Source organism: Barbatula barbatula (assembly GCF_947034865.1).
Source record: "Barbatula barbatula genome assembly, chromosome: 24".
NCBI classification, from domain to species: Eukaryota; Metazoa; Chordata; class Actinopteri; order Cypriniformes; family Nemacheilidae; genus Barbatula; species Barbatula barbatula.
Window position 1 is genome coordinate 9,353,785 of NC_136787.1, and position 21,950 is coordinate 9,375,734.

Below are 21,950 nucleotides of genomic sequence, written 5' to 3' on the forward strand. Positions count from 1 at the left end.
TGGACACCAAACACTATTTTCTGAATTTAGTTTTTACTTGTGTTCATACAAAAAATCCAAGACTTGACTAATAAAGCAAAACAAGTATCCACCATGCAGTAAAAGTGATGGAGTACAGATGAGATATACAATATTTATTACATACATTTACATAGAGGAACAGTTAACTTTCAATGTTCCAAATGTCATCATCTGAGAATGTGAAGTCTATTTAACCCAAAGAAGGCCTCTTGAAACAATACATTGACATGATTAACTCTGATCTTTTTTCTGTTGTTTGGCTTTTGAGCCGGCGTTGTGGACGACATCATTGTAGCCCTCCCTGTTTCTTGCAATCTCGATGGCGTAAAACTGGATTCTGGTGGCTGAAATAAAAAATATTAGTTTATATCGAAACCTGCAATCAAACCATAGCCTTAAATGTATGATCAATTAAAAACATGACTCAGATTGTCATCGTTGCCTTCTAAGAAGTTCAGAAATGTTCATGCCTGACATGACATACCAAATATTGTGTTTTCTTCCGTGTAGTCTTTCTGACAGTCTATACGTAATAATGTGCCATAGTTGAAGTCCTCTACGATGCCATCGAACTGGTTACAAAAAGGCCTCCATGTCTGTAAAACAAGTTCGCAAAAACTTGAATTATTGTGTGTGGTCAGCATCTAATATAACGTACGTGGGGATTTTACGCACCTCTTTTGCCTCAGCCGACTTCAGCAGCTCAGGGTCCAGAACCTGAATACCGAGGTCAGGAAATGCTTCCCGGAATTTAGTGTAGATCTGCTCGTCTGATTTAGTTAGTTTTAGAAACTTTGGATCAACTGCAGAAAGGAGCTGGAGAGTGACAAAATGAATGGTCGGTAAAGCTGAACATGCAAGGGCTTTTAGTAACGTACGTGATCCTGATCAATTCCAGCACTTACATTAAAGTAAACCTCAGCATGATTGTAGGCCTTCATAGCCCACATTACCTCCAATTGGGACTGAGGGGACATGTTTGATAAGTAAGGTTAGTCTGTTGAGGAGTTGATGCTAATCATTTTGCAAATAATAAGACGACATCACTCACATCATTTCCATAAGCCTCTGCTGGGAGAGAAAGCGCATGCGCAGCAGCGGTGGCTCCCTCGACCCCCTATTTAATTTAAAGGAAAATTATTATGTTATGCAATCTCATTTAACAAAAAATAAAACACTACTAAGACATAATAAATCTAATATGGCATTAATACCATTGAGAATAATCACAGACTGTACTGATTGCATCTCGGTATCATTTTGCATGTAAAGACTAGACGTCACTAACTTAAATCACAACCGTCACGTCGTAGCATTGAACATAGCTATATAACAAAAGATATATATTTAACTCGTTATTTCTATCGTGTTTGTTTTGGCCACATGAACGTAACATGCTTGTTAGCATGCATGCTAACCAAGTCATGTAGATTTACTTATCTGGCCTCTAAACGGAAACGAATCCTTATTTGAGAACATGCCTCAATATAATAATAGTTTTGCCTGTCATGTTATTTAAAAGTGATGTTTTAACCCTTTAACATAATAACTAACTGCCTACCAGAGATGCAAGAACATCCCCCGTGTCCATGCTGACGCCTTTTGACCCGGATGTGCACGAGCACGTCATGCTAAACAATCACGTGATTTAAGTACGGCGTGTTGTTGTCCCTTTTTATCCCCTTTTCTTCCAGGTAATGACTTTTATTTGTTTTTCATGAATATTAACGTTCTAGAAAGCTCTGATAGTGTGTTACATTACATTCATTTGATATTATAAAGACACCTTTAAATAAAGTCCCCCAATATTTGTTTTACTGCGCCTCTAGCGGTCAAGACCTGTTAATACAATATACATAATATATTGTAGTTTACTTAAATGTGCTATATGTTAAGAAACGTACATTGTACGTTTCAATGAAGGATATTTTAATAGCACGTTCTTACTCATTTTTTAATTGATGTAATTGATCAATTCGGGAGGGAGGAATATTTGCCCTGCATACAAATTGGACGGTCCCGGTGTGGTACCTTTAATTTCGCTACAGATGCGCATTCCCCCATAATGGCCTAGCCCGGACAGCCTTTGGGGCATCTCAAAATCAGGTGACTCTGATAGCGCCAGCGACGCCTACGATGTTGACTAGATAGGGAGCTTTTAAGGGAGGTATTAAGGCACAGCCATAGTGTCAAGCGCAAATCGACGCGTAATACACGCGATATTTTTGAGTGCGCGTTTAGGGTTGACTACGTTTGATATTCTGCATCTTGGGACGCAAGGACGGATATAAATCATTGTTAAAGGATCTTAGAGGTAAGATAATGCGAGATGTTTATTTCTTCATCATATCACTGGGGGTGCATTGATGGAAATATGTTGCGATCGATAAATGCTCAGATTAGGATTCGTTACGGAGTAAAGGGGATTGTGTTTTGTTTGGTATGTTGAGTGTTTTTTTTACCATCCATAGAAGTCAAACATGGCATGACATTCATCGCCGGTGTATGGATGCGAATGGAAGTAGATGCAAACGCATCATCACAAGCTCCCGTCAATAAACACATAAGCGCATCACTGGAATCAAACTTCACATTTAGGATTTGGGGGAAAAGTATGAAATGATATAAAGAAGCATTGTAATAGTTTAGTATGAGAGGCAAAATATAAAAATAATTGCACGAGACCTTTTGGTTAGGCCATGCAATAACCTTCAACATGTTTGGAGCTTATAATGAATTTGCTCTGTCTGTAGGCCTGTCAGTTTCTCTTCTGTATTTATGATCTGATTCCGTTTTAATATTTTTAATTGAAATCAAATTATTTTTGAACTTGCGCGAAATAACAAGCAAATAAAGAAATAAATACGACACTTGAAAGTACTTCGAAGACACACCCGAGCAGCTGCTATCAAAAGCAACCGGAAACTGCTGCTTTCTTGTATAGTTATATTGTACTTGTATATTAGACGTTTATTTTAACTACATTTTTGTTTTATTTGTTCATGCATTGGACTTTTTGAAAGGTTGGGGAACCTAGCTGTTCTTAAAAGCACACAAGTTTGAAGGTTTTTGGAAATTTGACAAAGTTATACATGAAATGCATAACTCAACAAACTGTTCGACACGACACACATTTTATTGCATATTGATAGTTGCTGTGATTTTCATCATTTGTCGATCTCTGATGGCACCTGATGTTTCCACATGTAGCTGAAATATGTTGTGCTTTTTTTCATGTGATCCAGACCAGTTAAAGGGACAGTTCACCCTAAAATATACATTCTGGCATCATTTACTCACCATCAAGCCGTTCCAAATCTGTATCATTGTTTTGTTGTTGTGATGAACACATATATATTTAGAAGAATGCTTTTAACCAAACGGTTCTTGGCCGCCATTGACTGCCATATTAGAAAAAAGGAGAATGGTAGTCGAGAGTTCTCCAGCACTGTTTGCTTTCCTACATTCTTCAAAATATCGAATTAAAATACTACTATGGTAGTCAATGGTGGCCAAGAACTGTTTGGTTATAAGCATTCTTCCAAACATCTTTCTCTGTGTTCACCAGAACAAAGCAATTGGTACAGATTTGGGTCGAGGTTGAGTAAATGACGACAGCATTTTCTGTTTTTGGGTGAACTGTTCCTTTAATGGAACGGATGAAGACGTGTAGTGATGGAGCATAATGCAACATTTAAGCAGATGGAACACGCATGCACTTTATTGGCTTAACATCTGTCTGATAATGTAATTTCAATAAGACAGGAGGTGACCTGTCTGATGTAGACTAGATTTGCATAGAAGATGAGAGCCTAAGTGAAATAACATATCAGTGCCTAATTGAAATAATCTGTTTTGTGATACACATAAGCAGAAGGAATTACAGATTAAGTTTACCTTTCACATACAGTAGTAGACAGTCTAAGACCAGTCACTCATAACACATTACAATAATATGCAATCATTAAACAATAAAGAATATTTTTACCGCATTTTATGCATCTTTGTCTATGAATACATTTATGTTAATGTTGGATTATACAAAAAGGATGTTTATTCGTATTAGTAAAAAACTTTAGCTATGAAAAATGAAAAATGAAAAAGCAAGAAGTTGTTTCCAGATTGGCTTAAGATTTGTATTCTATTCTTTAAGAAACTGCAATGTTGTCTAAAATTTTGCCTGAAAATCAATTCGTGATGTGATCCAGTTGCCACTTCCTCTCGTGATCCCAGTGAAGTGCTTTACTACAGGAGGAAACTGGGAGGCATCACTGGTTTAATCAATAGAACAGAGATCTTCGAATCCAGCAGTCAGTCTCGCTGCTCTCTGGTGTGTTACGGCTAAACTAATACTGATAAATAAACTAAGCAACATTGACAAGACCGTCCATATCACCACAAAAAAGTCCCAGCTGTGGCTTGTAGCTTTTAGCCTGAACATCATACACTGTACATGAAAACACAAGGCTTGGGATAAAAAACAAGGCATCCTGCTCAGAAGGTGTGGAGTTAGCTGTTGTTTTATTGTGGTTTTATTGCTCTATAAGAAAGTGACTTTAAAGACGAGGGGCTGTTTATGTCAAGATAGAAACACTAATAAGGTGGCACAGAAGCTCCCCAGATCCTTACACCGTGCTCCCAGTGGAGCTGAAAGGTCTTACCGTGGTAATGTATCCTGTATCCATCAGCACTGCTTGGAGACTTCTCGACAGAGCCGAGCGGAGCGTTGCCCCGGTGACGCAACCGACGGGTCTGATTGGGCGTTGGCTCCTCTTGCTCTGCTGAGATAAGTGCATTTCAGTTTGGGTGGAGAGAGAAGTGGGTGGGGTCTTCTGAGCAGCGTGCCGAGAGCGAGAGAGTCAGTGAGTACTGAGGAGAACAGGAGAAGGATGACAGGAAGTCTGGATCCGTCAGAATAGGATTTCCTCTTCGTCACAGAACTGGAGCCAAGCTAAAATCCTGGTGTGTATCGTGGTTTGTTTTGTCTCCAGAAATGACCCTTTCCTCTTTAAGTTCAATTCCTTTTGGTTTACGAGTTATTTTATACCATGAAATCAAGTGTTTCTGTGCAGAATCCAACGTTAAATTTAGGGCTGATCTAGTTGTTTTTAAATGGAAAATGCAATATTGTCTGAAGCTACAAAAATAAAACATGGTTTTAACACTCAAATGTTGCTTGAAACATCAGCGTATGCTTGGACGTAAATGATGCTTTTTACTCAATTAGTCTGTTAAACATACATAGTTTTTCATATTCTGTATTTTTATCTACATCTGTGTACGTTTAAATGCCTTTGTGGAAGAAAATATAATAGACTTTTCAACGAATTTCAACGTTGAATTTAATTCACTGTTTTAACTTGAACAGTTATTCAAATAAATGATGATCTGATGTTTACGTTTTTAATGGAAAATGGAAAAATTGTCTACCATTCGCACAAGAAAATTAATACAAATATTAATTCAGAAAATGTTTTTGGCTGTGAATGACAATCATAATCCCTCAATGGTTACTAAAAGTCCCTCTTTGATGAAAGATAAAAGGCATGGTTTTCATCTTCATCTTCAAGTCGTGCTTCAGTATTAACATGCACTGTTTTCTTTAACTGAACAGGCCTATTAAATATCATCTGAATCAATACACTGCGTTGTAAACACAATTTCGCTTTTCTATCTTTGATCTGTCTGATTTGTAATAGTTTGTATTTAAATGTGTAGTTATATGTTTGAGATGGATGAATCTTATTATTCTGTCTGAAGCTCTGCCTTTATATTTGATTCAGTACATTTAGATGACATTGTATTATTGCTCTATTTTTTATTTTATTTGTCTTTTGAAATGTTTTTTATGGATATATTGCACCTGGAACAGCACGAACTTGTAATGGCTCAGCTTGGAGGTCATTTGTAATGTGCTAGCAGAATGTTGTAGTTTTTGCAAACCACAGCATTAGAAAAGAAATCGTACTCGGGCAATTCCACACAAATATAACACATCTTCAAAACCAGAGGGTCCAAAAGTTTAATTTAATGGATCTTTACGGAATTTTCATTATTTGAACATTGGGGTCTCTCAATTTCTGGAAATTTCTATACATACTATTTGGAAAGACGTAAACAACACTGCAAAAACACTTCCTGATTCAGTGTGTTATTTATTTACGTTATTTCGCATGAAAAACTAGTCTTGAGGATGTTTTCTTTTAACATTATTCAGTACTGTTGTATTTTATTCGAACATTTGTGTACACTATTGTTAAAAAAACTGAAACATTAACTAACGTTGTTTACGCCAAAATGTTCTTTACTAAAATACCGTCTGGTATTAGAAAAAACCTTTCTTTCAAATGAAAATGTGGGCAGCCCATATACATTAAGTATTTAGTGAAGTATTAAATGGACTTCAATGTGAGTAACCACTAAATCAAACTTTATCTGAGCTTTGTGCTCAGGGACGCGTTTTAAGCAGATTGAACTTGAATTAAAGACAGCTGGATGCAGATGGGTCCCTCTTCACAAATGAAAGACCCTTTACGTTGCGCTCCATGTGATTAATCATGTCAGTAAAGAGGTTTTGAGGGTCTTCGGCACACATGGTCTCGGTACAATGTCCTTCACGCCAGAGTAGACCCGACCCAAGTTGATCACTAACCCTTCTAACCAGCACAGACAGCCCTGTGTGACAGATATCAGACTGGGAGGAAAGTGATGTTTGGGGCTAAAATAGAAATATGATCTGTTGCCTTTTGTCTCAAAGGTCTACTTGGGTTTCCTGTTACCTTTGGTATAATACTCTTAAGAAAATCTAGCTCCAGCTGGTTAGTTCTTGGCTAAACTGTTGTTATGTTGTTTTGAAATCGACAGAAACATTATTTATACCACTTAAATACTGTCATCATTTGCTCACCCTGTTGTCATTTCAAACCTTTTCTTCAGCTGAACACAAAAGAAGATATTTTGAAGAATGTTAGTAACCAAACAACATTGACCTCCACTGTGTGGACACAAAGCCTTTTCTCAAAATATATGTTTTTTTGTTCCACAGAAGAAAGAGTCAAATACAGGTCTCGAGGGTGAGGGTGAATAAACGATGACATCATTTTTGTTTTTGGGTGAACTGTCTCTACACCGATTGAATTTTTGTAAGACCATAGCTAACACCTTATGTGTGAGAGTCACGGGGGGTCAAAACAAGCCAGAACGAGAAAAGATCAAACCCGAGAGAGAGCTTCATCAAAAGTGAGCATATTTGTCTACAGTTGTAGAGGAAATGGATTCAATATGCCTCAACGCATTCATACTCTACTCAGTTTCGTAGGATAGTGAGTGAGAGTGTCATGAAATATTCAAGGCTCGTGGTTATAACGCAATTGAAATTACTTTTCAAGCAAATAAGCACAGTTTTGACGGACAACCCAAAACCATCTGTACTGGTAACCCGTGCTATACTTATCCCACTGTCTTCTGACGTTAGGGATAATACGCACAAAAATATCAATTCTGTCATCATTTATTCACCCTCATGTCATTCAAACATGTACATGATTTTATTCTGTGGAACACAAAAGAAGATATTTTGAGAAACGTCTCAGTGGTTTTCAATGCAGTGGAAGTCAATGGGGGCCAATGTTGTTTGGTTACTAACGTTCTCCGAAATATCTTCTAAGTCATACAGGGTTGAAATGACAAGAGAGTGTCATTGTTTTGGGTGAACTATCCCTTTAAATGGAGCTCTAGTAACTTGGGCGTTCGCCTGCCGTCGTAACATTTGAGATGAGATATTTATATTGAACTTAAAACTAAGCTGTTTAAGGTAAAAGAGGTTGAGCGACCGTGATGTCACTTCCCCTCCCCCACGCTAACAGGATGTCAGGATGTCCCTCATCCAATGAATGCGCTGCTCGGTTCAGAAAGACATTATCCCCTTAGTGGAAGTAATTTTGCTGCACCTCATGCATTTTCCAGCAGACAGCAGCTGGTGAAAGGATTATCCGGATATCTTTTAATCTTTTTAAGGGTAAATAAAGAATATGCATTTCTGAATACGGTGTGATTGCAGCGACTGCGATGCAACATGCAACCTTGTTATTCACATAACAGATAAATGTGTTTGATATGAGCGGGGGTGTTAAACACTTGGTGGGTAATTCAATGGATTTCAGGACTTGAGATACAGTCTCCTAATGTGATGTTGGGAAATGGGATGTTTTATGTAGAAACTTCTTAAAGTCTTTGGTGAAAAGAATGTTTTGAAGTTGACTGTGTTTAAAGTTGTCATTTGTGCGATATTAGAGTTTTTAATATGTGGCAGAGATGCTCTGGGTGGTTGCTGGAAGGTTGCTTACTGCTTAGAAAAAGTAACACTTTTATATACAATATTGCATATAACTATATTATATACACATACATACATTGATATGCTCCCTCAGAATTTAAACAATGTGACAACTATTGTATTATGTTATGTTACGACACGTCTATGTTTTGTTATGTGAAACATATTAGTCTATTGATTTACGAGAGGGGGGGGGTCGACTGTTATTATATATGCACATGAATTTAAATTGACTTCTATTTGCAATTCAAGTTGGTAAATTAGTCAAATTATTTTGATGAATTAAAGTATTGAATAAACGTGTTCATATGACGTATTGAGCACATCACTTTTTAAAGTTGAATATTTCATTCTTACCCTAAATTTGTCATGAAGTACCTAAAAGTCCTGGTAAGGATTCAATTACCCGTGCATCTTTTTCCCCACATTCTTTCATGGCCATTTTGTGCTTTATTTCAGATCTGTATAGCTGGAATAACGAAAGCCTGGGTTTACAGTTTGCTCCAGCCATGCAGAAGGTAATGTATGCATTTGTAAAAATGTTGTGATGCAAAACCTGGACATTTTTACACATTTTTTCTGCGCGAATAAACCTATAAAGTGTTGTTCGATCTGCAGTGGCCTTTTCATTTATGAAAAGGAAATGAAAGGGGGCGTGTCCGAGTGACCGATATCATTAGTTTGATTGATGATATCAGACACAGACCTTATTTTTCATTAACAAGATGTCACAAAATCCAACCAGTTAAGTTACAACCTATGACCTCTTTGATTTGGCCTGCTGCCTGCAGACTGAGACGACTCCGTCTTCCCGCGGTCCTAGTGCACCTGGCTCTCCAGCCACCTCTATTGTGGTAAGTCTCCAGATATTTGTTTGTGAGCACTATTACGATCTCGCCTAAATTATAATGGTTAACAACCATCAGTTTCAAAGAAAACAACTTCCATTCGGTCATAAAGCACATGCCTAATATCCCAGTTCCCATGAACCCCGTGAGGCATTAGAGGACAACTGTTTCTTTCTCCACAATCTTAACTTACTTTTTACACACTTTTTTCTCACTCCCTAAGGCAAGAATGGACAATCAGGTCATTGGATATAAGGACTTGGCAGCCATTCCCAAAGACAAAGCTATACTTGAGGTGGAACGGCCTGATCTGATGGTGTACGAGCCACATTTCAATATCTCAGCCTTAGATCTGCTCTCGAGAAGCAGAGAGGTTAGACTGCCAGAAACATTTAGTCTGTGTTTATATCACTGTTTGCTTTTATGGTTCCATCTGGATATATTTAAAAAGCTTTATTGCAACGTATTGTATGAAATCAGTATGAATGTTTTGGCAAACAGGCAACTAGATGTAATGGAAGCTTTATTCTTTAATGCAGTCGAACTTTGTAATGCGTGATTGATAATCTGTTTTTGTGTGTGTGACGGCGATGTGAGCCATTTAAATGTCAGGCCGTAAAGAAGATGCATGAATGTGTGTCTTCTGTTTTCTCTTTCCGTCTCCTCCAGAGATCAATGTCTCCTCATTCAATGTCGCCTCCTCCTTCCCCTGAGGTGAGACATCAAGCCGTTGTCAATCATGGAACAATCATTATTAGTGATAGATAGTTCAACCAAAAATTTACATTCTGTCTTGATTTATTCACCCGCTTGTTGTTCAAAAACTGTATGGCTTCCTTTCTTCTGTGGATCCCAAAAGAAGATATTTTGAGAAATGTCTCAGTGGTCTGGAAGTCTAAGGGGTCCAATGTTGTGTAGTTACCAACGTTCTTCGAAATATCTTCTTTTGTGTTCTGCAGAAGGACAGCGTCATACATGTCAGAATCTTCTATTTTGGAAGTACTATCCCTTTAACGTAACAAATAGGAGTTAAATAAATAGTTCTAGAAAAATCGAAATGAATAAAACCTGATAAAGACAATAAAACTTAAATTATGTTCTTTGCTCCTGGCAGCTATGAGCATAGTTTACAGTAAGGCATTGGTTTGCAGTGTCATATTATTGATGCAGGTGCTGAAATATGATGGTCCGGCTTCCATTAAAGGCTGAAATGTGCTAAGTTGTCTGAACTCCCACTCTTTATAATCGGGGTCAAAGCATTAAGCTACAGTGTTAAGCATTAGCGTTTCTTAATAATTTTATATATGTGACGGGCTTCTTACATTTTTCTTTAGATATTTGCTTCAAAAGAGTCTAAGGAGTCATCGGAGCAGGGGTCTCCAGGAGGGTCCAACACGGACTCCACGGTGCAGCCTCGCAAGATAAGTCCCGCCCCCAAAGGCCCCATGCAGCATTTCCACAGGCCAGGTTATTATATAATTCACGATTAGTCTTTTCTATGACAAAATGATATACTTTTGAACATAATCGTTCACATGTTGTTTTTTTAGACTTTGGCATGAACATCTATAAGAAGCCTCCAATTTACAAACACGGTAATTGTTCTCTTAGATTCCTATAGTCTTTATTTAGAGGCGTACATAAATATTCAATTGATTTTATGAGGAAGACATAAAACATAATTCAAAGATTATGAATGAACATTGTTTTGTTTGTTCTTTCGATCTTTATACTCTCCTCAGACACACTTACTGGAGCATCCAATAATAAACATGACAGCATCATTGAGTCGTCCAAATTCCCAGCAGCACAAGCTCCTGATCCCAACCAGCCCTCAAAGATAGAAACCGAGTACTGGCCGTGTCCACCTTCTCTAGCTTCTATGGGTAAACGCTTACCAGCTTTTACAAGTCCATTTTCCGTTTTTAATACTTTTTTCAATCCTGAGATTTGTTTTGTTGAAATTCAACAGACACTGGACTGGAATGGCCACAATACATCTAGAAATACCTATAAAATAAACACTGGTCTCTTAAACAACTGGTTTCTTAATTTTTTCTGCGGCTGTATATTAGTAAACATTCTGCTTAGAGAAGAACATGTGTCGGTAGTGACTAACACCAGTTTATTTCTCTCAGAAATCGAATGGAGGAAGAAAGCAGTCGAGCAGGGAAAACCAATAGAGGAAGATGACTTTGAGGACCTGACGGAAGATTCGAAGAAACTCCAGGAGCAGGAGCTTCAGAAGGTTGTCACAGTGGAGTACCGCAGAGATCATGTTTTTTTGTATGCAAACCCCGGAAGCGAGTTGGCATTTTAAGACTTCCGGTTCCATCACCCAAAAATCGATGTTTTTTTTATGTTTTTCTTGGTAAATCACTTGAAATAAGGTCTGTAGCTAAATCTCTAAATATGTTCATGTTTTAATCTATGACATAAAACACACCACTTATAACCTTCTCATATTTTTTAAGCTTTATTGCGCCTTAAAACAGCAGTTGCCATTAAGTTGCGAAAAGCGACTACTTCCTTTGGTGGTGATGTTAGATGTCATTGCGCATATAAATCTCACAAATAATGCAACATGGGCACAAATGTCTAAAATCGTTTAGTTCGTTCAGTTATTAATGGCCAGGTTACATTTTAATAAAGTTTGAGAAAGTTGTTGGAGGATTGGTGTTGGTGACGTTGATTTCGAGAGAACGTGGTGTCGTGTTAACTGTTTACTTCTGGCGATTGTACTAAGGCTTCAAAAATTGCAAATATTGTGTTAATCTTCAAAGATGATCTTGCAAAACGTGCAATGATCACAAACCTTGTTAATCACATATCTTATTTTTTGCCATCTTCCAAAAGTCTTTGGGAAAAATGCATAGGCTTTCCTTTGAGGGAACCAGCTCGGCACTTACTTCCGGGTTAGCCTACAAAAAGTCATCTCTGAGCCACTCCATACCACGAACATTTTACGATTGTACACCAGCTGAAGTATCACGATACCAAGTAGCATCATGGTACTGTGCAATGTTGTGATCATTTATAATTTAGAGTTACAAAATGAACCAAATTGTCCTCAATACAAATATCTAAATAAAATAAATCTCAATTTTGAAAACTTTATTAATGAGTATTAATAACTGGCTGTATAGACACTCCAGACCAATCACACAAATGGGATTAAGCAATCCACATGAAATAAGGAATATTTTCTTGACTGTCAGATAATGAAGTGTTTTGTTTTTCAGCCATTACATTTCAGTAAGTGCTAGGTGGAAATGGAGGCAAGGCTTAATGGAGTTTTCTAATCATGACTGTGCTTTTTGTTATACAGATACAGTCCAATTTGGGCAAAATAATCCTCAAGGAGGAAATCGAGAAATCAGTGCTCACCCGCAGAAAGACACGTTCACTGCCAGATGGGACAAACATAAACTTGGGTATGTGATGCTCGAACGCTCTTGTTGATTACAGAATAAGGGGTTGGAGAAAGCTGTAAGATACATCTTTTAAAAAAAGATATTGTTTTTTTAAATGAAATAATGCACCACCTTCAAGAATTCCTTTAGGTCAACTGGTAGATTATGATCAACATTTTACGCTAAAACTGTCAGATGCCGTTGCCAGTATACATCCTTAATAGTATATACAGGAACTTCATGTTTAATTATGTGAAACATATTGTCAAAATGTTTGCATGATATATTATTGTAGTTCACAGAATCAAACAAAACTGATCATTTTTCCTTAACACATAATAGTCAATTCAGAAAAACAAAACATGTTTAAATGGTCTCTTAATATTTTCTGCAGTTATACAAAAATGTTACATATGTGACATGAAAACAATGGTATAAACATGAATTAAATGACAAATGTTAATAACGCCTTATTGTACATTCACCATCATCTTTATGCTAAGCAATTTATCTTTCTGTACTTACCTACTGGACCATTCAATGCATATCAGTGGAATCGCCTCCTGTATACAACTCGCATCGGGCGTTTCGGTGGAAGACAAAGGGGTCTAAAAGAGCTGAAAATTTACTACAGTGTGAGTGTGTCCATGACATGTCTCACCGCTGTAACCTTGGATGCGATCGACTCGTACCAGGTGTTGCAGTCACGGCTGGCTGTGTCCTCCGGGAAGCAGCCACAACATCGCCTGCTTCCCGCTCCGAGCCGGCTTCCGAGCCGTCTGCAGCGATGGCTCCCGGGCTGTCTGCAGCGCCGAGCGATGGTGGCGATGTGGGATTTTATGAACGTTAATCCGCATTGGGCACATTGGGCGTGACTCCAGTCAACACCGGAACTGCTCCTGCCCTGTCCCTTTTTCATGGCCAGTGTCGTGCTCCCGGAAGGGTTGGAGAGCAATCTCTCCCCTTCTACCCTTAAGGTGTATGTTGCCGCCATTGCCGCACATCATGTACTGGTCCAAATCTACCACTTCCCTTCGGGACCAGGCGGTTAATTTACATCAATCCCCCTTGGGGAGGAAGACCCAATCCCTACCGTGTTGTGTTCAGTACGCACCTTGAGCCTCTACTAGAACCCAAACAGAGATTGGCGCACTGGGTGGTGGACGCCATCACTTTTCTCCCGTGCCGCTGGCTCAGTATGAGAGCTCACTCCACCCGGGGTGTAGCCTCCTCGTGGGCACTGGCTCAGGGCGCCTCTCTGGCAGACATCCGTAGAAGCTGCTGGTGAAGTACAGGCATTCCATCCATCACTAAGCATCCCTTCTGGTTACAAGCTGGGCGGAGCGGCTCATTTACCAAAGCTCGATAGAGGCGAGTTTCCCCCTCAAGATGATGCCCCACATATAGTGACTCCCCCATTGGGTCATCCTGTCTTAAGTATCCCTGACTTGGTTCCCGCACTACTCACACTATTTATACTACAAAATGGCGGAGTATAGTGCATAAGTGCGCGTTTTGGGACGCACCCTATTATTTTTCGGTAAACAGGCTAAACAGTTTTTTGCAGTCTAAGACAAACACAGTCTCATCGTAACTATCCTTTTGTGTTTTATGTGTTTTTATGCTTATTATCAGAGTATTGTGGCTTTAAAGCTAAATATTAAAGTCATTAGCTTGTCACTTTTAGCGTCCTTTCTGTCCATTGCAGGTTTATCAGCCAATGCCACTAAATCCGCATCTTTACCTCCGTGCAGTCGAACAGGCCTCACAAGGGTAAGAGACAGACTTGCGGACATATGAAATGTATATACAGTATATATGAAGAGTTTGGTGCCAAAATGAGATTACTTCGTTTGAAAAAATATAAAATCATGTTTTTTATTATATAATCATGTTTTAATTGTGTTAGTTAGCTGTATATTGGAGTTTTTATGGATTAAATCAAAACAAAGCAACTGCAGTTTGATGGATATTAATTGGAATGCACAATAAATGAACATGAATGAGTTCCCAACTCTTCATATATTGCCTATGTATATATATGTGTGTGTGTGTGTGTGTATTCCCATCGGACTTCAAATTAAACAACCTGCTTTGTGTCGCAGTCCCTTTAAGACTATATGCAAATGCCTCTGATATGATTGGCTCACCTCTTTGCATGTGAAATGAGTAACAGGGTTTTGTTTTTGGGTTCAGTGTGGTTGCAGTGATGTGGGCGGCCATCTGTTAATGTGGGTACATGTGGGTGGCAATCTTTTCATGCGTTTATGATTCTGATAACACAAAAAAAGCTCGACCTGTTAAGACGTTTTCACAGTGAGGCTTTGAAAGTCGTGAAAGTTTTCACAATACGAGGAACATGATGTTTCATCACCTGTTGTTTTCTGGCAATATTGGGTGGCTATAATTCATTTGTATTGTTTTTCACGCCTCTAGCTGCAGTCAGCAGACTTCACCTCGACAGACAATGGCAAAGCAAAAACGGGTACGATTATAATGTTCTAGTTCGCAAAGTTCAAAGTCTTCCCACATAAGTTTAAGAATATATTATAAAACATATTTTCTACTATAAAAAACATCATAATGTCTTTTTTGTTTTTGAATGTTCTGCAGGCATACAGGTAAGATGTTATTGCTTATTTCATTTAACAAGCATGGCTGTTTGATCTTAATACGACAACAGCTAGTTCTGTTATTAGGCTTTTTACATGGAAACCACATCATTTCCTGTTTTCCACTCCCTGTTACTAATGTATCTTTGCCCTGAGTGGCAGACATTAGCTTACCCTCCCTGTTTCATGGCTTCCGACTCATACGCTGTTTGCATATGTATTAACTTAAAATGAATAATAATGAATCGAACGACTTTCATTATTATGGATGCAATGGAGGCCCCTCTTTAAATGTACTGTCTCCTTTGTCCCCGTGGGGATTTTTGGGGGGCTGGGGTGATGTCTGAACATAGAACGGTGAATCAGAGAGTGGCCGAATGGACCGAGGAAACTCTCTTCCTAGTATTCTGGAGCAGAAGGTGAGGTAGATGTAGTGACGTGAATCTGTTAGTCTCAGAATGAAAGCTCCTCCAAAGTTTTCATGCTCTCACCGTAACCCCGTGTCATACATGCCCTCATATTCCATATCGCTTTAAAGCCTTGCATCCGTTAAATGCTGAAATTAAGCAATGTAACTAAAATGTACATGGAAATGAAAACTTTGGAGGTAGTATTTGTAGTGTTTAGTGTCGTGTGTTTTTCCGTTAGCATGGTATTGATGTGAACGCAGCTGGGCAATTCCAACGTGTGAATGTATTTATTAACATTCTTAGTATGATTTCTGTTCATTTAAATGCACAAACCAGAAGCAAAAATACCCAACAAATACCCAAGGGATGCCTCTTCAGAGAACATAAAACATATGTGTTTATTTTCATGTCCCTGTTTATGAGGAATACGGACCATTATGGATGTGACACTTCACTAACTTGACTATGGAAAATCATACTTTAAAAACAAAATCAAATGTGCTTTTATAAACTTTAAGAAAGATTGCACATGTTTGTTTTAACTTCCAAATATTGACATCCGACCTATCAGTATGGTGAAAACCTTTGGTTTAAACTTTAAGGTTGTAATTTGCATGGAATTGCCCAGTTTTTTTTTTTAGTGTCTAGTGTCCTGCACAACAAAGCAATACATGATTTTGCATATAATGACCCTAAAACCTAACAAAATGATGTCTCTGATCTTCAGATATATCCGTATGAAATGCTGATAGTGACCCACAGAGGGCGCAGTAAACTTCCACCGGGTGTCGACAGGACCAGATTAGAGGTAAACCTACTTAAAAGCACAAATTTAGTTGTGTGTTAAAGACGTTTAAAAAACATAAGCGTCTGACATAGTAGCTTTATCAAACCTAATGAAACCGTATCTTAAATGTACTGTTGATTAACAAAAACAATGTTTTGAGTGCCACAGTGTTTACACTTTAATGTTATATAATGTACCTTGTTAATAATAATAATGATTGTAATATTTGCAACAACACATTTTTTTTTAAACTATATCGAACTATATAATCGTAATCTTATTGTACATAAAAACCGACTGGTTGTTTTATTTGTCCTTTCCACTTTTAAAGAGACATCTGTCTCCAGAGGAATTCCAGAGCTTTTTCGGAATGCCCATCACAGAATTCGATCGTCTGTCACTATGGAAACGGAACGACCTGAAGAAAAAAGTGTTCCTTTTCTAACGTTTGGACTCGGGACACTCGAACTCTCCCCGCCGAGAGACCAATACTATCAATGCTAATCTAATACGGATGCTATGCAGACATGTCAAGATAAGCAAGTGAGATCATTCCACGCGCCAAATGTTATTTCAATCATATTCACAACAGTATCTGGCGTACATAAAACAGGATAAGGATTCTTGCCATCCCCTACAATCTCAGCAAAAATTGGATAGTTATGGAATTTTATATGAATTCCCGAATGAACTTCTCGAACCCGCTTTTACGCCTTACATCACTATTCCAATTCTCAAAGTGCCCAGAGAAATTTATAATATAGGCCTATATATTTACACAAAGTTACAATTCCAAACCATCATTTTTTTTAAACGTGGTCACTGATATTACACTTAAATGTGTTACTTATGTACGTATGGCGATGTACATATATCATGTTCTTATTTATTGTCGGTGTTTATATGTACAAAATTTGCTTCAGCAATCATTCCATTAACATTTCTAACAACTGGAAAAAAATGTTCGGGGACAATTTTCTTGATCATTTATTAAAAATGCATGGACACTAAGTCGGCTATATTATTATTTATTCAGTTATGATCCACGACACCTATTTGTGCACATAGCTGCAGTGTTTATATTGTGAAATCTTAGGATCTAAGCTCTGGCTTGGTGCTCAACTCAGGCTTTTGGTCTTTGTACACTGCTGGCGCTTGACACTGTAGGATGTAATAACTGGCGTCTTGATAACAACATTAGAAATTCTTTGTTCCACACGCAGCCAATAGCAAATCTATATACTTGGGTTTGGATGTGTTATCAGATAATACGTCACATGCTTACAACAGAGACTGTCCATCCGTCACCTGTTTGTTCACTTCGTGTTTCTCACCACACTTTTCTGTAACATCATTCTGCAATGTTGACAATAAAACCTTCATGTTGCAGTTTGTGTCATATATGAAAGCAGATATTTAAAAATAGTTTTACAGGTAAAAGTGGGTATGTGCCAGAACTATATTCACCCTGTTGTATATTATACATCTCTTTATTGTATATAATATCATATATGTCATGTAGGCACAATCATGAAATGCATAGGCCATTCATCCATATGTTATCTTTCCGATCACATTTCTGGAAAAAGATGTATTTAATGTAGGTGTATTTAAAGGACAATTTGTAAAGTCATTTTAAAGAAGTGTAGACAGGCTATTTAGTAAATTGAGGCACTTAAATGCAGATCTATTTATCTTTCACAAATTGCCTTATAAAGATAACAACAAGCACTGGCAGGCAGGTTTGTGCTTTGTGATTTATTGCCTGTCTGATCTGTTTTTCCAATAGTTCAACACAAGATGTCAGTAGTGCTCAATAATGCTGTCAGACTGCGCAGAAGATCTTAAACAGCGTTTTTATATTCATTGTAGAAACCGCAAAAGATTAAATTACTGCAGTATTTCAGTCATCATAGGGATCAAATCTTAAAGAAGACAATAGCATGGCTGCTGAATTATTTCGACTGCACAAATCTCTCTGTAATGCATTGACAAATTCAACCATATTGAAAAATATGGGCTCAGCTAAAAACAAATATGTAAAATTGTTCACACTGTTGTTAAAGCCAAATAAATATGAACGAGAAAGCGGTCCAGAGAGATTAGAGAAATGACCATTAGTGATCCCTTTCCTTTCTTAAAGGGAAAGTTCACCCAAAAACTAATTAACTCACCCTCCTGCCATCAGATTCATATGACTGTTCGGGGACGACTTTCTTGATCATTTATTAAAAATGCATGGACACTAAGTCGTCTATATTATTATTTATTCAGTTATGATCCACGACACCTATTTGTGCACATAGCTGCAGTGTTTATATTGTGAAATCTTAGGATCTAAGCTCTGGCTTGGTGCTCAACTCAGGCTTTTGGTCTTTGTACACTGCTGGCGCTTGACACTGTAGGATGTAATAACTGGCGTCTTGAAAACAACATTAGAAATTCTTTGTTCCACACGCAGCCAATAGCAAATCTATATACTTGGGTTTGGATGTGTTATCAGATAATACGTCACATGCTTACAACAGAGACTGTCCATCCGTCACCTGTTTGTTCACGTCGTGTTAAAATCATTTACATTCAAACACAGTCATTTTTACAATATCTAAAAAGCACACACATCCAGACAAATGGGTTATTAAATATCTTCTGAAACAAAGCACCAAATGTACAGTATTTGGGGAAAAAACAAGTATTTTCTGCTTATACCAATCCAAGCATATTTTTGTACACACAAGAACCAGAGAGAACCAAACCTATTGTTTGCTTCAGATGACATTAACCGACTGGAGTAAGGGTTACTTATGTATATGATAAAAGTACACATATTATAATGATGTCATTGGAATATAAATGTATTCGTCTGTTCAACTGAAGAAAAGGAGATCTAGCATGGGTGAGAGAATTTTCCTTTTCGGGTGAACTGAGTGCATTGTGTGGAATAAGTCATCCTGTTTCAAATCTGTAATGTGAATTTTTATGTTCTTTCTAACGTTCTATATTTGATTTGTTCAAACATTTTATACATATTTTTATGTCTATCATGATAACTGAATATCACCTGTTGAATTTGCAGTGTAATAATAATAATAATGACTTGTGACCGGCCTATAGTTAAAATATTAAGGCTGTTTTTACACTTTTCACATGAATACACAACAGTATTCAGCATTTTTCTTTATTTAAACTTTTGTTGTAACATCATTGTTTTGGGTTTTATGGTAAACGGACTTAAAACTGTTATGCTTTGGCTTAACTAAATATTTACATTTTAAAATAACATTTTTCAACCAAGTAGATCAAAATAACATTTGACGCTTCATCAATTGATGCAACAGAACTATTTTGAACCACTTTACTTAATCCATTTGAGATACATAAATGACTTTAGTTGTATTAAAGTGGCAGGATAGAAACTAGGAGCAGGATTTCCAATTCCCATCATGCTTTGCATGGGGCTGGATAGGCAGAGTAAAGGTTGCAGTAAAATGTTATTTTATCCATCTTTTATCAAAATGATAAAACAGGTATATTTGTTCATGTGTTTAAAAAGGTTTCTGATACGTTAATGTTTTTGGGGGTTAACCATTGTGGTAAAGTGTTGAGCATGTGCTTGGGTTAAAGACCTGCTAGCCAGATTTCAAATTGCTTTAATAACAAAGCTACTATAGGCACTATGGGCTTGTCATGATCGTAGCAAAACCAACTTCTGGTGTTCCATGTTGACATGGTTGTTTAAGTTTACTCAATTCAGTTTAGTTCAGTCATTACGTATTTAAAGGAAAAGTTCACCTCAAAATCCTTTTTATGTATTAAAGTTGTTGTTTTGGTTTGTTTTCGCACATAAAAGAGGACATTTCTCGGATGTCACCTTAGATATCTTTATTTGTGTTCCGAAGATGCAGGGAGGTCTTTAAACATGTTGAACGTCATGTGGTTGAGTAAAAAACAACACAATTTTGATATGGAGGTGAACTTTTCCTTTAAATAACATGTTTCTGTTTTGTTCATAATTGAATTAAGTTAGTTTAAAGTATCCTTTTATGAGTGCACTTGCTTTTATGATCAAATAAAAATGGGTCGTCTTGGCATAGGCTACATCTTCATCTGCAGCATAAGTAGTGGTATGAAGTTTGGTTATATACAATTACAATTATAGCTTTCTGTAATAATTCAATAGTGAAGTCGTGTTAATTTCTATAGCACTTTTAGCCACTGTACAGCTGTTCAAATAGACAATAAAGAAAACACAAATATTTGTGAATTAAAAGCCTCGACAAACGTGAGTAAAAAAAATTAATCGCAGTATCATATCAGTGCCAGATGTCCACATACATACAAAATGTGTTCATTTCAACCACGCTTGCACTTCTACTTCTACTTATTTCTTCCACAAAGTGCCCACCTCATGAAACACCCTGTCCATAATGTCACACTGGTTAGAATTTGCAGGAGTGCGACTGCTGATCTCCATTGTGTGATTAGAGTGGCAAACCCTCAGGTGGTCCATCAGGTCATTAGACTTCCCTGCCATGTCTTTCACTTTCTGGAGGTCTAAATGGGCTTCTGGTGCTTTTACTCCCACAATAGAATAACTGGGGACAGGTCACATGGCTGCCTATGACTCATCTCAAGACAAAAGATAACCGCAGGGAATGAAAGTGTGCGACAACACCTCATCTATACACCTGGCAGTGAGCCTGTTTCATTTGTGCCATGTGAGCCTTGTTTCACTCAGAATCCATTATGCATACTGTACCTTCACCAATGCATGCTCGAGATGTGTGTAATTCATGATATATTTTTACAGCCTCATTTCAAGGCTTTTGCTTTCAGAAAAGGCTCTATTAGTCCTCGTTGATGAATGCTGTATGACCATTGATAGCTTCCGTGACATGTTTTCTTTTATTCAGGCTTACAGATATAGCTGTGCCACATTTGTTTTAAGGATGGCTCTTAAAAGGGCTCTAGAGACTTTTTGGGTTAATGTGCATTCGTCATCCAGTCAGTTTTTGTACTTCCTGTGATAGCTGAGCAGCTGACTCTTAAGATCAACGGAAATGAGTTTCAGATATTGTGGACATCCTTGGTTAAACCTATATACAGATGTGGAAAAATAATAAGAGACCATTCCAAATTTTCAGATCAGCATTTCTTGATGTGTTGTTGCAATTCAGTGTCTGTTGAATAAAAAAAGAAACCTCAGGAGTGGCATAAAGTCATTCAACAGCAACGTGAAAGGCTGACAGCATGACAACACACATGAAAACTGTGATATAACCAAAGTCTTTCTTAATACATGTACAAATATTGATGAATCTGAACTTGTTTTCCTTGCAGTATGCTTCTCCACTTTTCATTTTCTGCAAATAAATGCAATCAGAAATTTGGTACAAATACTGATAGTTCACAGAATGAAACAAATATGATCATTTTACCAACACATACCTGTAAATATAAATTTTTGAAATAAATGTATTAATTAGGAATAAAAATAAATGGAAAGTCAATGGGGGAAAATTTT

General features: G+C 37.5%; 2 protein-coding genes across 4 annotated transcripts; one reads left to right on the forward strand and one right to left on the reverse strand.

Annotated features, from left to right (window-relative positions):
- Positions 1 to 13: 13 nt before the first annotated feature.
- pbdc1 (polysaccharide biosynthesis domain containing 1) lies at positions 14 to 1,660 on the reverse strand. The gene is made up of 6 exons (XM_079448756.1): positions 1,583 to 1,660; positions 1,073 to 1,138; positions 927 to 986; positions 697 to 837; positions 506 to 617; positions 14 to 365 (listed from the first exon to the last, which is right to left on the reverse strand). Exons 1-6 carry the CDS (start codon positions 1,649 to 1,651, stop codon positions 253 to 255), a joined length of 561 nt encoding a protein of 186 aa, XP_079304882.1. The 5' UTR covers positions 1,652 to 1,660; the 3' UTR covers positions 14 to 252.
- Positions 1,661 to 2,206: 546 nt separating this feature from the next.
- Positions 2,207 to 17,808, forward strand: dmtn (dematin actin binding protein). Of its 3 annotated transcripts, XM_079447966.1 has the most exons (15): positions 4,870 to 4,983; positions 8,816 to 8,874; positions 9,148 to 9,210; positions 9,428 to 9,577; positions 9,874 to 9,918; positions 10,539 to 10,671; positions 10,755 to 10,799; positions 10,947 to 11,090; positions 11,343 to 11,452; positions 12,533 to 12,638; positions 14,326 to 14,390; positions 15,054 to 15,110; positions 15,583 to 15,648; positions 16,367 to 16,447; positions 16,758 to 17,808. In XM_079447966.1, the coding sequence occupies exons 2-15, from the start codon at positions 8,866 to 8,868 to the stop codon at positions 16,869 to 16,871; spliced, it is 1,188 nt and encodes a 395-aa protein (XP_079304092.1). In that variant the 5' UTR covers positions 4,870 to 4,983; positions 8,816 to 8,865; the 3' UTR covers positions 16,872 to 17,808. The 3 variants fall into 3 exon arrangements, with proteins under 3 accessions (XP_079304091.1, XP_079304092.1, XP_079304090.1); XM_079447965.1 differs by lacking the exons at positions 4,870 to 4,983; positions 15,583 to 15,648; positions 16,367 to 16,447; positions 16,758 to 17,808 and adding exons at positions 2,207 to 2,335; positions 15,231 to 15,405 and having other exon boundaries at positions 15,054 to 15,102; XM_079447964.1 differs by lacking the exons at positions 15,583 to 15,648; positions 16,367 to 16,447; positions 16,758 to 17,808 and adding an exon at positions 15,231 to 15,405 and having other exon boundaries at positions 15,054 to 15,102.
- The last annotated feature ends 4,142 nt before the right edge of the window (positions 17,809 to 21,950 follow it).

What these genes read in the sequence shown, in the direction of transcription:
- dmtn (XM_079447966.1), top strand. An exon ending in CGCCTCCTCCTTCCCCTGAG is followed by an intron (nt 9,919 to 10,538) that starts GTGAGACATCAA and finishes ATTTTTCTTTAG; the next exon opens with ATATTTGCTTCAAAAGAGTC. An exon ending in GCAGCATTTCCACAGGCCAG is followed by an intron (nt 10,672 to 10,754) that starts GTTATTATATAA and finishes TTGTTTTTTTAG; the next exon opens with ACTTTGGCATGAACATCTAT.
- pbdc1 (XM_079448756.1), bottom strand. Translation starts at nt 1,651, where the DNA reads ATGACGTGCTCGTGCACATCCGGGTCAAAAGGCGTCAGCATGGACACG. An exon ending in CAGAGGCTTATGGAAATGAT is followed by an intron (nt 987 to 1,072) that starts GTGAGTGATGTC and finishes ATGTCCCCTCAG; the next exon opens with TCCCAATTGGAGGTAATGTG. An exon ending in AGTCGGCTGAGGCAAAAGAG is followed by an intron (nt 618 to 696) that starts GTGCGTAAAATC and finishes CTTGTTTTACAG; the next exon opens with ACATGGAGGCCTTTTTGTAA.